The following is a 14,500-nucleotide window of genomic DNA, read 5'->3' as shown; positions in this document are numbered from 1 at the left end:
CGAAAGAGAATATCAGTATTTTATAGAAATTGAATCAAAATCAAATAGATTTTATATGCATTACGATATAATGTGTACTGATTTACGAAGAGAAATCACACCACGTGATCTGAATGAATTCAAGTTTCTGAAAATATAGATTACTAGCTTATATATTACCCGCTTCGTTGAGTTGAAATGAAAATTTAAATGCACAACTCCGTTTAGTACCCATGAAATATGTTGTTTTCGTTTTTAACGGTATCAGAAAGATCATTGATCATCTCGGCGACCCCGAAAACGATGAATTCGACAGTAATATTAGTATTTTCGATCATTTTATTATCTCCCCCTCCCCCAAGTGGCGGGGCTGATTTTGAATTTAAACCGGATCGGAAATGTCACTTCATCTGAATGATCCCGAAAACTATGGATTAGACACTAACATTGGTCACTTTCCATTATATATAGCTCCCCCTCCTCCGTGCTGCGGCACACGCATCAGAGTTGTCACTGTTAATCTCAGCTACTCCTAAAACCATGGATTCGACACTAATATTAGTCATTTTCGATCGTTTTAAATATTTATTTCCCTCACCAACAATCAGGGCTGAACTTGGATTGAAACAGCATCAGAAATGTCACTGCTTCTCTCATCGACCCCGAAAACTATGCATTCAACACTAATGTCAGTCAGTTTTGATCATTTTTAAACTTCTCTCCCCCTCCCCTACGTTGTATCGTCAAAGTGAATAGCCTAAAGTAATCCTTGCCTCTAAACTCATGTATGTTGAAAATTTGATTGGGATCTGCCGGGTGGTTCAAGAGTGTTGAAGTCACAAAGGCAGTCATTTTATTTTAATTATTTTTACATACATACACTATATATATATATTTTGCTCCTCCCCTCCCTTCGTTGGCTCGTCAAAGTGAAATATACTCAAATCTCGACCCTCATGTATCTTGAAAATTTGAGATCGGTCCGATAGTTCAAGAGTTATTAAGTAACAAAAATAGTCACTTTCAGTTTTATATAAATTGATTTTTATACATCTTCCCCTCCTTCTCCTCCCCTACGTTGCTCCATCAAATTTAAATCATAAAAACGATCCCAGGCCTGAACCTCATCTATGTTGAAAATTAGATCAAGATCGGTCGAGTGGTTCAGGAGATTTAGAGTCACAAACATAGAGATTTTCAATTATATATATATTATAGATTAATGTCTTGCCTCATAGGACAAATTCTGTGTGCAAAGCACTTTCACAGTTTCTCTCACACGCAAACACACAGTTTAACACAGGACTTCTAACAACAAGTTTTTTTTGGCTGTGGAGAATTTTTGCCAATCTTAGCCAGTTACTGTTGTTTTGTGGCATGGTCATGGATACAAACACGGATTCATTGTCATTTTTTTCTTCTCATGAAGCATAGGCTACTGTTAAGCAATGTGAAACTTTTTCTTTCTTTTGTTCATCTATCAAAACATTGCTAGCGCTCAATCTTATTCCTCTTATTCAAATTTTCAATCATTTATCGTCCGTACCGTATCTTTGACAATATACAAGTATTTTGCTATTATCTTAACTGACATACAATTTTCAATTAGCAGTTGCTGAACCCTTTAGATATTCTCATTGACTGTTCGCTTGCTCTAATAGTCATCCTCAATATCTTTCCAATCTTCACGAAATCTTGCCTATGGATTGAGAAAAAATTGATAAGCACTTCAGAAAGGAATTTAAAGCTACTTCCGTGGTCATGTTCTAAACAGCAATGGACAAATTTCCATTAATGCTTGCTCAAGGAAATGTAATGAAACAATTAAAAAAGTGTTAAGTAATGTCGTCACTCAAGGCACTTGTCTTTCAAAAGTCATTATCCTCTTCCCGGCAAATTAATTGTGCCAGCACACCATGAAATCAACTATATAGTCTGATGCACGAGGTCCCAGGTTCGATTCCGGTAGAAAGCATTTAACACATTACGCTAGTTCGGATTCCATCTTAAACTGTAGGTCCACGTTTCACATAGCCTAGGTTCTGAAAAAAAATATAACTTCAATAAACACGAAAAAAGTATATAGCCATACTTCAAACTAACTAAACACTCCACAAAAAGCAGTAACACCAACAATAATTGTAGACAAACTACGTACTACAAGCTATCTACAAGTTTTCTGAGAATATCTCTGATATTCTAAGTTTACACAAAACAGCATGCAATATGAACTATATGAAGAAAAGACTTAGTTAAAAAAATGTTTACATCAGGTTCCCCAATTCCCCAATCAATCATGAACGAAAACATTATCTCCTTTGTACAATTTCCGTAAAGTGCAGTACTTGTATATAAAACCACTTTATGATACATACAAACATTAGTGTTTCAATAAAACAACATTCAACTCATACTTACTAAATATATTTATGCTCTTTTGGTTGATTGTTTTCAGGGATTTTAGCAGTGAGAAACAACAGAATAGCTTTTTAAAAAGGGACTTTCTTTAATCCAGTTCTAGTATATTATTTTGTAGTAACTATATTATTAAAGGCTATTAAATATAACTTTTTTATATATTGAAATTATATGAATATCTATCTATCTATCTATTTATCTATATCTCTATCTATCTATCTATCTATCTATATATCTATATCTATATCTATATATATATATATATATATATATATATTTAATTTTGCTTTTCATAACTTGGGCTTCTTTATATCGGGTGTCCCACTTAAAACTGATACGCCTCACTTCCATTCTGTCGTTCATAAATAATTGTTGCTGTTCTCAATGCTTGTCAGGCTCATATAATTGGCTAACTGAAATATTGTATTACTTCTAGGGAAACGTAATTGTTGAGTTCGACGGTTTAAAAGATATCGTCGTGGAGATATGATGCAATTAGCAATTGAACGCTGAACTGATACTGTGGAATTTCACACAAAAATCTGCTCCATTGAAGAGACTACAAAAATGTTTGTGGCAAAATACCTTGGTATCAAACTTCCCACAACTAGTAGAATTCAAGATCTATAAAAGAAATGGAGAAAATAAAGGATCCGTTGAAATGTAATGAAGAATACGCGTCCGACATAAACCGAACGCATTTTCTATAACCGAATATCAAATGTCTTTTGTGTGAAAGGTAGGTAGACAGAGTCGTATCGGCTTTATGTGGGGCACCCTGTATAATTTGCTTACGAGTATTATCTTGAAAGAGCATCCTAATCTCATTTTTAGGGTAATGAAGTTCCAATATTCCCGATCCAATTAAAGAAGATTTATTACTCCCGAATTTAAGTACAGTACTTATAATAGAACATGAATCTATAAAATCTACAGTAGGTTGGAACAGTTTGTACGAACTATTCTTGCCCGTATATTTTTTCATAAATTACGAACTTCTGTTAAGAAACAATATGTCTCCTATATTAGAAGAATAAAAACAAATGACATAATAATAATAATAATAATAATAATAATAATAATAGAAGAAAAACTTTAATTTAAAAAATAACTGTTAATATTACTCCGCTAAACCTACCAAACTTTCCCTTTTTTAAGTTACAGGCATAACTAACTACCTATCTTTTCCTATCTTTTATGAAGTAATGCGAATACACCACCTAACAAAACAATACATCAAGCACGACAAACTATAAATGCACAATAACAAGCTTTCTTTGAACTTAGAATACGTAAGATTGTACAATTCTAGCAACTTTTTTTAAAGGCTAAACAGATTCACTCGAGACATTTAATGTAATAATAATAAATTTGAAATCGAATCTCAACAGGAGGAGGGACCAGAGGAGTACGGATAATAAAGGATAAGAGTGATACAACTAAGCTGAAGTTTGGTTTAAGTGGTCGGTCCGATCATAACTCAAAACTAATCTCATCCAACATGAACATTATTCGTGCCTGATTCACGCTGTATTCACATGAAATGAAGTGAAAGAAAGAAAGAAAGAAAAAGAAAAACCTTTTAATAGAAGATTTCTCACGAATCTAAAAGACTGAACTTATTTTTAACGGGAAAAAACAAAATTGAAACTAGTGTGTGTATGTGTGTCTAGTCCTTTTTTTATATTTTTAAAGTAAGGTACGTACGCCACATCCTTAAATTCTGGTATGTGCCTAATAGTAGTAGTTGAGAGGTAGAAAGCATGATTAACAATTAAATTACAAACCTTTATTTATGTTATAAGCATACAACATACAAGGATCCATAGCATTATTTACATCTTTATAAATTGTAAAATATAAATAATTGCACGGACCCCCAAAATTTGTTCCACGGATCTCGAGAGGTCCGCGGGCCATCAATTGGGAAGGACTCATGTAGAGAAGGGAAAATTTTGGGAAGAGGTTCCGTAAACCTCTCTGAGTTCGGCCCTGTTCACACGTATCTTTTAAAGATACGGGCACAGGAATAAAAAATTACGAACACACAAGATATAAATTTGGAGGCCTTCCCGCTGGTCTAGTGGCTAGCGCGCGCACCTCTGCGATTTCCGGTCGGATAGCCTTGAAAAATTTCAACGCATTGCGATGGTTCGGGTACCTCACATCTCATGTAACCTTAGGGTTGCCAAGTCTGGAAAATAACAAACCGGCACTCCCTCAAAATTCCCTATGATAGAGGTCTAAGTGTGAAGTATCTCTGTTCGAATCCATCCATGGGAAGGAAAAGTACTATCCTGAACAAAATTGCATTAGCACCTGTATTCTGCATATCCTTAGTACATTCACTAATAAGCTTAATAGATACATCGTGCTATAAATGGGAAATTGAAATAGGCATTGATGATTTTAGTACACTTACCAGTAACTGCCACTTCTTTAAAATTGTCGAAATAGATTAACAAAAGTATATTAATCTTTATATGACAATTTTGGATTTGGAAAATGAAGATGTATTCTTTAAACTTATATTTCAACTACAAGAAATTGCTTTAAGAAGTCCTTTTCCACTCTCAATAAATGTATAAAATTCCTTACAAGTAAATTTCAAATTTTCCCTGATAGTCCCTGACATCTCTTTAAAATTATCTAAACAGATGAACAAAATATAGTAATCGTTGATAGATGGTGAAAGGTGACAATTTTGGATTTACAGAACGAAAGTTACTTTTTAAATCTATACTTCGAACTAAATGAAATTGCTTCGAACTAGATACAAATTTTAAAAAACCGGTCATAAAGGGACTAGTAAAAAGTTTGTACCCTCACCGATTTTAATGAAAATAACAGCAATATTTCAGGCCAGGCCGGTGAAAAACCGGCCAGTAGGCAACCCTATGTAGCCTTGGTGTTGAAAATATATGCTACACATCAATAAACGAATAAACATGCACTTGGAGAAGATATCTTCATTTCATTTCCCAATCATTATAATAATTAAAAATAGCATTAAAACTGAAATAATTCTTTCAGTACATAGGGAACTTAAATCTCCTTAGCCCTCATGAATGTTCCAGTGCTTCTATTTCAAAACTTACATGTACTTGAGGAACAATCATTTAAGTTTATACATATAAAAAGAACATTTCTGTGGTGCAAATGCATATACAATATATCAGAAGATCGACATGCAACAATGTACTTGAACTGTTCACTATAGATACCATTCTTGTAACCACGTTTCTTGATTGAACACTTGAAGCCTAGCTAAAAATAATCACACTACTTATAGCTACGTAATAGATGTAATGCAGCTTCTGTAATGTTCTCAACAACAACTTGAAAAAAAACACACGGTGGAGACGTGGTCTAAATATTATTAGCGATTTGATCTTTGTTCCTTCGGTATTTATATACGTAAATCTACGAGCTAGAGCTTTCCCTTCCCATAGCTCCTTATGTGGTAATAGTATGTCAAGTTCTCTCTGGTAGTGCTAGCAGACGATCCGCTATCTCACTTGCTCCTAACTCGAGCACCATCTGATGGCATCTGAAAATATCCAACTTACATCACCCCGAAATCTGATATTTCATATGTAACAACTTGATGGAATATTTGTGTGTGTGTGTGTGTTTATTATACTCTTACTTAAATGCTAACGTCACCCTTATTCAATATCTACTTTTATAGTTCTTATCAGACTACTTGGAAATGACAGAAAAATAACTGATTTCGAAACTAGATAAAATCAGTTACTCACGAGATAACATTATGAATTCATGGATTTATTAAACACAACTTAACAGGCCAGATAATTTTTACATACATTCATTCACATACACACACACACACACAATTTATATACTTATAATGTAATAAGTGCATTATGCATTTTATGGTATGTGTGTTACAACTTGTTTACTATAATTTTACTGCTCTGAAATTTTGGAATTATACGTACACGTAGTTACTGTCTACTCTATACAAATTTCTTTTATTAAATATATAGTTATATTTCAGATGATCTCTCTAACATGACATTCATAGTATAATTTTATTTGCTTTCGGGCTGGATTTCTTCTCCCGAGAATATACGATGAAATGATCATTTGTTTTAAAAAAGAGACTAAACTAAATCACTGCTCGACTGAAAACAACTATTATTCACATATTAGTTTTCATGTTCCAGGTTTTCAACTTGTGGACAGTAAGTTAGAATTTCTATGGATTACCCCAGCATACTTTATCAAATATTTTTACGTGTAAACGATAGTGGATACTACATGCAAGTATCTTTTACATTTTGGATTATATACAGTACAATTGTTTATGTAATTTTCATGCATTTTTAAATAAAATACATTTCAATATACTTATATGCTTGGTTCCAATAATCACAGCTTCAGATGCATATCAATACCAATCTGCCATATACTAAACCTAGTTTCAATCAAGGATAGCACAATCATTTTATGCTTGTACCTACATATTTTCCCCTGATGTCTCAATTTTCAATTGCAAAGGTAAGTCAATGCGCACTTGTTCTAATCGTCTGTAAGTTGGCTATGCGGTTTTCTCCGCTAGATGGGACCATTATCTTCGCTTGTGGCAAATCTCAGCGTTACCACTTCAGTTCGCTTTGCGCTGTTATGAAGTAAATATGCTTGCGGCACTATCCGTTTGCATCACAACAGAACAGCGTTCCGTAATCTGCTTTTTATTTATTTATTTATTTATTTATTTATTTATTTATTTGAAGGCATACCAAGAACTTAAGTTAATAGAAGACGTTCAGTACAATATGGAGGCAATGTTTCACCACAGCAAAATTGGCCCTTGTGAGTCCCAAAAGAAAGTGTGAGCATGAGTTTATTTTTGAGTGGAGATTCGGGGTGTTTCTATTCTGGCATTTGTTCTCTGTCTCGAAGAGTTGGATCTATGTTTCACCTCCAGTGATAAATAGTTTCAAAAAAGTTTACCTTCGTCAGCATGACGGTCCAATAGGTGTTGACAGATTGTACCACACGATTGCGCTTGTGCTCTTCAGTGAGTTGTTTAGGGACCCATCTCTCAGAATTTATGAATGTTAAGTCAGAACTATGAATAATGTGCACCTAGTTTGCCGCTTCATCAATAGTCACTCGTAGTTATTCAGAATCAGTCCACGGACTCTTTCAATGTTATCAGCAGTGGCTCGTCCCTCACGTTGGTCTACTATGGACATCAGCTCCGCACACTGTTCTTCCGGGAGGCAAACGGACAGTGGTGCAGCCATATTTGATTTGCAACAACGCAAACGAACTGAAGTGATAATGTTGAAACCTGTCACAAGCGAAGACAATTTGCCATTTATCTGCTTACGAGTGAAGAAAGCCGTATAACCAACCTACAGACATGATTAGAACAAAACTGCACATTATTGGCTTACTCAGCATTGGCTTACTCTCATTATGATTAAATAGAGAACCATTCAAGTGTGCTTAATTAGAAGCTAATCAACTCATACCAAACCAAACATTCCTTTTCTGTAACAGGAACACACATGTGGACATGCTCTGGTAGACATGTCGTAAGTGAACAGACATCTATTGGAATAAGTATTTTTTTTTTTTTTTCTATATTTCGTACAAATATAGACGAAACTAAGAGATTTTCTGGCAATAAACTATTGGGGAATCTGATCTCAGAGCTATGCAGGTCAGAATAAGTAAGTGTGTCACTATTAATCGAGTAAAAGTGAAAAATTCAAGAACAAGGGACCATAAGCCTCACATGACTGACTTCGAACCTCGAAGGTATTTTCGACCTGCATCCAATCTATGGACCTAATCGTCGATGCAAGGTTAGTGAGATTGCAGAAGCTTTAAGAGAACCTCTCCCTCTCTCTCTCTCTCTCTCAACAGATTCTGCAGGCATAAATAAGCAGTACAGTTCTCTTATGAATATTTGTTGAAAGGGTAACATATGACTGGACATCACGAAACATAATTTCTTCTTAAAGTTTAACAGTGTGTGTCTAACGACTGCCCAGCAAGAAAATCAGTGTAGCCCTACAGCCACCTAGTAAAACCGGCAAATTTTCAATCACAGTTAGGGAAACACACAAACAACTGGTTGTTCAGAATGTAAATGAATGCACAAAATAAACTTGCCACGATTAAGTCTTTCCTAACCGGCTTCCTTTGTACTCAAGCATAAAATTTATCCTAACCTTATTCATAAATAATACACCAAGCAAGCCATAAATGGCACGAGTGTGATGTTAACGGAACGTGTTGTTGCCATCTCTAAACTTATATTAAAATGAAAATACTTTGCAAATATGTATCAATAATAATAGTATCAATATTATAAGAAAATAATAATAATAATAATAAAAAAAAACACTGAAGTAGTCATTTTAAAGTGATTCAACGTATCAAATATCAAAATATACAGATATAAAGATCAATCAACGTGTTGACTAGGTTTGTACATAGCTTTCTTATAAAAAACTTCGCCTTGTTTTCCAGCAATCGGCCGGAAGACTCAACTAGGACTTGGAATCTCTCTCATGTAACAAAGAAACATGTGGGGTTATTTCACTGGTGTTCCGCTTCCTTTGAAGCAGCCTAAGGATCATTTGATCACGTCGACTTTACCACAATTCATGAGCAGGGCCTACTCAATACTCTTCCCTGATAATACTGTACTTTCAAAGATATCACTGTTTAGTAATGGTATAAAATGTACCCGACCACGGCACGGACGAAATGACATCCACAAATTATCGTGATCAAGTTAAAGCCCTCATATGAACCTGTGGGCCACACAAGACGGAAAATAATATCACAAAAACCAATCAAAATATTGTCTGTTCATCCTTTGAAGGCGCACGTTCCAGGGAACCAATGCTAACACTATGTACGCAAAATAAAATGAATATACTAATTGGTGCAGATACAAAAATCCAGATGCAACAGTTCATCAGTACATCATTATCTAGTTCAGAATAAAGATAATAAATATATACGTAAACAGGTATATATTTACTTACAGCATGCTTCTTAGTGAAAATATAAGAACATAAAAATCTATTATAGATAAACACGCTAAAAAGTAACTTCTAATGCAAATTACTTTAGTTTCATACACATGCAGCATAACCAGTAGCTACGAAAATTAAGTGTTTCTGTCATTTCACTACTGTTTCGCAGCAGAATAATTTGATAATTTCATACTCTGATTAAAGGACAAAGTAAGAGATTGATTATACGCACTTTTATGAAGCATATATATATGAAATGAAACTTACACTATAATATATATAGTACACTTTTTCCTTTCTTTTAACTATGTATGTACAGTAACGCACAAAATATGTTTACGCTTTATATATACTACACATACGCATTTTAAGATATTGTATTAACTAGGGGAAAGTTTATATGATCACTCAATCAAGAAAATATTCAAAGACACATGAAATCATAGTGTGTGCTTTCCCGATAAGAGATTATTAGGCGAAAATAGGACCCCGAAGCGTAACCCTCAGAAAAGAAATTCAAATAGAACACAAATTTATTCTATAATTTTTACTTACAATCATGATTTACAAAGCGAACTGAAAATTAAAGGAATAACGGAGGAAATTAAAATAATAATAATAATAATGAAAGCAGCTCTCGTAATTGACATTAAATGTCTGAGATGAATCTCTTACGGAGAAAACAGCAATACTTTTGTGCACCAAGTGCTACAAAGCCAAGCACTATGTGAAAGTGTATTAACAGATGCAACATTACACATTCATAATAGACTCACCAAAGAGATTAAATTGACGACGTACAGCTGCTAAATATTCCGAATCTAAATCCTCACACTCGGTTCCTTCGAAGAAGAATACTGCAGTCAACCCCAAGTCTCAATTTTTGTTTTAAAAATAACTAAACTATCATCCACGTCTAGTTTTTAAAAGATTTTATTCTAGGTAGTTCTTTTATCTTGTTTGTAATATGCACTTGTATATTGTCTATGTAAAATATACGCTGAAACAAATGCATCACGTCAGACAAATTGGGATTTATCATATTATGCAAGTAAAACTGAATACTATATGTCACGAGCAACTTCATTTCAATTTTACTTAAGTAACATCAACAATTGTCAACGGTATATTCTACAGATCTCTATTTTTGAGCGGCAAAATAGCAATGAATAACAGACTAAGATACCGATCTAGTGCTCTGAAGCAATCTTTTTTTTTAATAGCCATTTATCTTCATACTACAATTTTTTTTTTTTTTTTTTTTTTTTTTTTTTTTTTTAACTAATGGAGATTATGGGAAATATAAATAATGACAATAAATTGGAAAAAAACTCAAACTGTTTATTCAGACTGGTTAACTTTAGGGATGTATCGATATATTGGTATCGCTGATATCGGCCACTTTGGGGAGTATCGGTATCGGCAAATGGACACCAATATTTACCGATACATTTTCCGAACTATTTTCAATTTGTTTAATATCAACAGTGACACTAAACATCCGTTTCTTTTAGACTGAAAGTTGATCTAAATTATTATTAATTGTACAATCGATTTCTTTATGCATGTGTACACCTTTGATTTGCACTACTCGTACTAACTGATATTTTTAGTACCTCAATGCCAAAATAGTAGTGAAGAAAAGCCAAAGGTCCTCAGTCAGGATCATGGGCGCCGGAGGAAAATTTTCTAGGGACAGGGGGGGTATTCCATGGTTGTTGTATTACGTCTGGTATTTAATATACGTGGTTTGCTATATTACGTATATATTTTCGTGAGCCAGAGGGGTCCCACTTTGCCCTCCCCCTTCGAGCACCCATAGTCAGGATAGCAGACCTGTAATTTGAATCCCGAACGAGACAGAGGTTTCGATTCTGAAGAAAATGCTATAGAAGAAACCCACAAGACTCTCATTTTGTGATTATTTTCTCCTGCTTACTGGTTAAAAAAATTAGTTCTAAAGTTAATAGTTTTATAGTTTTCGAATTCGCTTAATTTTTTTTTTTTTTTTTTTTTTTAAGTATACACAGCAACACATTGCTTCAGCACGCATAATTTTGTAAATAAAAATTTGTAACGGTAGCATCCGTTTGCATTATATGTATGTAATAGAGACTAGTAAATACAATGTAACTATCAAAGTACATTATCACCCTAATATCAATCACTGACTCTTACAATTAAGTTTACACTATGTATTTATTTGCTGCTTTTTAGTTCATTTTATGTGAGGAAATTTGGAGGAAATGTATTTTTTGTGTGAAATCTAATATACCCTATTACAATGTTGATCATTTCATTATTCTGAAAATTCCTGATAATATGTAAGAAATGTGTTCAAAAGTATCGGTATCGGTATACGCAGTATCGACCTCTTCAGTATTGATATCGGGTATTGGTACATCCCTGGTTAACTTCTCCGAACTTTGATCTTTCAAACTGACACTACTATTTAGCCATAAATCTTACTCGACGTGACAAATTACCTATGAAGTTTAAGGGTATGATCAAAACTCACACGGCATTATCGTCAGTTCAAAATACCTATGTAGAATACCAGCTAAAAACGTTGAGTTGAATTTAAATTTAAATCTTCAAATTAAAACCAACACTACAAATAGTGAAGAGTCGATAGAATTCTATCATCACCATTATTCCCCAAACCCAGCATCCTGCTGTAGTGAGTGAGAGGCTTTTCCAACGACTTCTATCACCTTATTCATCACTTTTCTTTGGTCTTTCGCGTTGCAATTTTCCAGTCACTTTTATCTGCAGTATCATCTACATCAATTGATCAACTCTTTTTCTTTTTACTTACTTTTATTTCTGTTTTCTGAAAATATTTTACACTTTCAAGCTTTCGGCTCTTCCCTGCAGCCCTGTTCACAGAAGGTAAAAAATAGGAGAAAAGGGTAGCAAAAACACAAGGAAATAAATAGGAACGAACTTACCAGGATAATGCAATGTGAAAACCTCGTTGTCGATAATTGCAGATATGTCTTTTTGATCAGGTAGGGAAGGTTGCCAGATCATTTTAATGTTTTTGTTGTCATGTCATCTAGCAGCATTCTGACAGGCAGCTATCGACAAGGTTCCCCCCCCCCCCCACATATTTACCCTGGTAAATCCGTTCCTTTTATTGCTTTTTTTTTTTAATTTTTATCCTCCGTGAATAACGCTTCAGAGGACAGTCGAAAGCTTGAAAGTGAGAGAGATTATCAGGAATCAGAATTTCAAGTAATACAATGAATTATGAAATTCCTGTGCATGTTACCATATTGCCTTTCTTTCTGTCTCTACCAATTTAGCCTAGATTTTCCTACTCTTTCTCAGACATTCTTTTAGTTGGGTGTGGGTTTGTAAGTTTCAAATTTTTTTTTTTTTTTTTTTTTTTTTTTTTTTTTTTTTTTTTTTAAGAAATTTCATATAGTTGCTTGGATTCTGGGCTACTTTCCTTTAGCCACGCTCCACGTTCCCCACAGCGTACTATAAAGTACGCGTTGCAAAGTAGTATTTTAGTTTTCCTCGATATGTTCTTACCACATATCAGATGTTTATCATGTTTTCTTAAAATTCTCCTCCTTATAGTAGTTTCCTGATAATTTCTTCTGTCATTAGGCCATCAGCCAAAACTTTCCAACCCAAATACTTGAAAGTATTTCCCTCGTTGGGATTTGTTTCCTGAGTGATTAAAGCTTCACTTTCCTCTTGGCGTATATGGCCAAATGCGTAAGTGGCTTTGGCAGAGATGTATCTCCGCGTAAGCCACCTGTTTCCACGCCACATTGCAGAAGAAAAAGTGAATTGGAGGTTGAAGTATATCCATCTTACATCTTACTACTGACTGTTACAGTCGAGCGCTAAACATACCGTGACAGCGCTGTTAAGGGCCGCTGCAATTGTGTTCGCTACTGTCGGGAAGGTTTCCCACCCGGGTTTATAGTTGTTAAGTTCAGTTATGCGGAGACGTTGCTAATAGACAAGAGATTTAAAGATGAAAGTGAATGCAAGATACTTCTAGGAATCCATTATGAGACTTTTCTTTCGAATCAACGTTTGTACGGTGAGGATCTATATGGATAAAGCTTCAATTCATACCACCAGTACATTTCTATATTTTTATCAGGAAGTGCAATGGAAATTAGGAATTCGTGTCATTCAGTTTCAAGACATGTTTAGCCCTGATGCCGGTCCTACGGATTTCTGCACTTTAGCTTGTTGAAAATTGTTTCCAACATCGGCGTTTGCGCACTCTCGCTAGTCTCTGGAAACCTTGCTGGGAGGAGAGAGACCGAATTCCCTGATCCGTGCTTCGTCAGGGATTAAAAATCTGGATATCGAGCAATGTTTTACATGATGGGTCCACTAGAACACTATCAGCAGCGGCTGTGAATTTTTTTTTTTTTTTTAAATGTAAGATAAATGCCGTTTAAACCTGGCCCTATATAACTTACACAATCTTTTGTATTAGCTCTTGGGGTAACCAGCTTAAAGAACTAAATTCCAAACGATCTATACGTTCGGACAGGTTAACAGAGTCGCTTCCTACTCGAGAGGTCCCGAGTTCGAATACTGTGATCGATCATCTTAAGTTTTCTCAGATTCATTAACTAAACGCCAGAAGGTAATTTTAAATGCGTATGTCTCTGTGCTCTCATCAATTTTGTTTTAGAAACGTAATTTCACGTGACATCATTGTTTGTAACATAAATAGCACATATCTGCTATATCTGGAACTTTGATTACGAATATATTAAAGAAAGGAATTTACAAGTGTAGTATAATAGTTTCCGAAAGATATCTCTAACATTCAGACTTAAAATCATACTTGAATCATCTACATACACACAAAACCAATTCGATTAAATCCACTGGAAAAAAAAATATTATCCGAACATCTACATGGAAAACCATTAATGATCGAGTATTTGCATTACCGGTAACTCCTGTCTAAAAATCATGCAACTGAACACACATAAGTCAACGATAAAACACTCATTATTCACATAAGGAAACAAACTATTGAAAAAAGCTACCGGCTATAGTTCCATGCTATACATCGACAATTTTTCTTA

At 34.4% G+C, this 14,500-nt stretch overlaps 1 protein-coding gene across 2 annotated transcripts in view; it reads right to left on the bottom strand.

The window, feature by feature from the left end:
* Hydr2 (abhydrolase domain-containing protein 2) overlaps window positions 1-14,500 on the bottom strand; it is a 52,490-nt gene that overhangs the window by 22,313 nt on the left and 15,677 nt on the right. Inside the window, exon 3 of one of the 2 annotated variants that reach the window (XM_081736338.1) lies at window positions 10,202-10,267. The exons of the other annotated variant lie outside the window; for it this stretch is intronic. Coding sequence (XP_081592464.1) covers window positions 10,202-10,267 — 66 coding nt within the window. The remainder of the gene's footprint in view (window positions 1-10,201; window positions 10,268-14,500) is intronic. 2 annotated transcript variants of the gene reach the window in all.

This window comes from Thermobia domestica, chromosome 13 (assembly GCF_964235325.1).
Source record: "Thermobia domestica chromosome 13, izTheDome1.hap1.1, whole genome shotgun sequence".
Lineage (NCBI taxonomy): Eukaryota > Metazoa > Arthropoda > Insecta > Zygentoma > Lepismatidae > Thermobia > Thermobia domestica.
This window is presented reverse-complemented; position numbering and strand designations above follow the sequence as displayed.